This window comes from Aplysia californica, unplaced genomic scaffold (assembly GCF_000002075.1).
Source record: "Aplysia californica isolate F4 #8 unplaced genomic scaffold, AplCal3.0 scaffold00658, whole genome shotgun sequence".
In the NCBI taxonomy this organism is placed as follows: Eukaryota; Metazoa; Mollusca; class Gastropoda; order Aplysiida; family Aplysiidae; genus Aplysia; species Aplysia californica.
Genome location: NW_004797928.1, coordinates 373,942 through 374,860, shown reverse-complemented (window position 1 = coordinate 374,860; position 919 = coordinate 373,942). Strand labels below are relative to the sequence as shown.

General features: G+C 40.6%; 1 protein-coding gene across 1 annotated transcript in view; it reads left to right on the top strand.

The window, feature by feature from the left end:
- Positions 1–919, top strand: part of LOC101856985 (PR domain zinc finger protein 10) — a gene marked incomplete at its 5' end in the record, with an annotated part of 25,285 nt that overhangs the window by 19,144 nt on the left and 5,222 nt on the right. The window contains 1 exon segment of the mRNA XM_013087918.2: positions 111–299. Within this exon segment, the coding sequence (XP_012943372.1) occupies positions 111–299 (189 nt within the window).

Below are 919 nucleotides of genomic sequence, written 5' to 3'. Positions count from 1 at the left end.
AAATTAACGTCACATGACACCACTAAATTAACGTCACATGACACCACTAAATTAACGTCACATGACACCACTAAATTAACGTCACATGACACCACATTTTCCCGGCTCAGGTGATGCCCACAGAGTTCCACCGGTTCATCTACAAGTGCCACCCTTGCCTGTTAGGCTTCAAGCGACGCGGGATGTTGGTGAACCACCTGGCCAAGCGACACCCGGAGATCAAACCCGAGCACGTTCCCGAGCTCAACCTGCCCATTCTCAAGACGCAGAAGGATTTCTTCTGTCAGTATTGTGATAAGGTAAGCATTTCTTCTGTCAGTATTGTGATAAGGTAAGGATTTCTTCTGTCAGTATTGTGATAAGGTAAGGGTTTCTTCTGTCATTATTGTGATAAGGTAAGCATTTCTTCTGTGATAAGGTAAGGGTTTCTTCTGTCAGTATTGTGATAAGGTAAGCTTTTCTTCTGTGATAAGGTAAGGGTTTTTTCTGTGATAAGGTAAGGGTTTCTTCTGTCAGTATTATGATAAGGTAAGGGTTTCTTCTGTGATAAGGTAAGTGTTTCTTCTGTCAGTGTTGTGATAATGTAAGGGTTTCTTCTGTCAGTACTATGATAAGGTAAGGGTTTCTTCTGTGATAAGGTAAGGGTTTCTTCTGTGATAAGGTAAGGGTTTCTTCTGTCAGTATTATGATAAGGTAAGGGTTTCTTCTGTGATAAGGTAAGTGTTTCTTCTGTCAGTGTTGTGATAATGTAAGGGTTTCTTCTGTCAGTACTATGATAAGGTAAGGGTTTCTTCTGTGATAAGGTAAGGTTTTCTTCTGTCAGTATTGTGATAAGGTAAGGGTTTCTTCTGTGATAAGGTAAGGGTTTCTTCTGTGATAAGGTAAGGGTTTCTTCTGTGATAAGGTAAGGGTTTCTTCT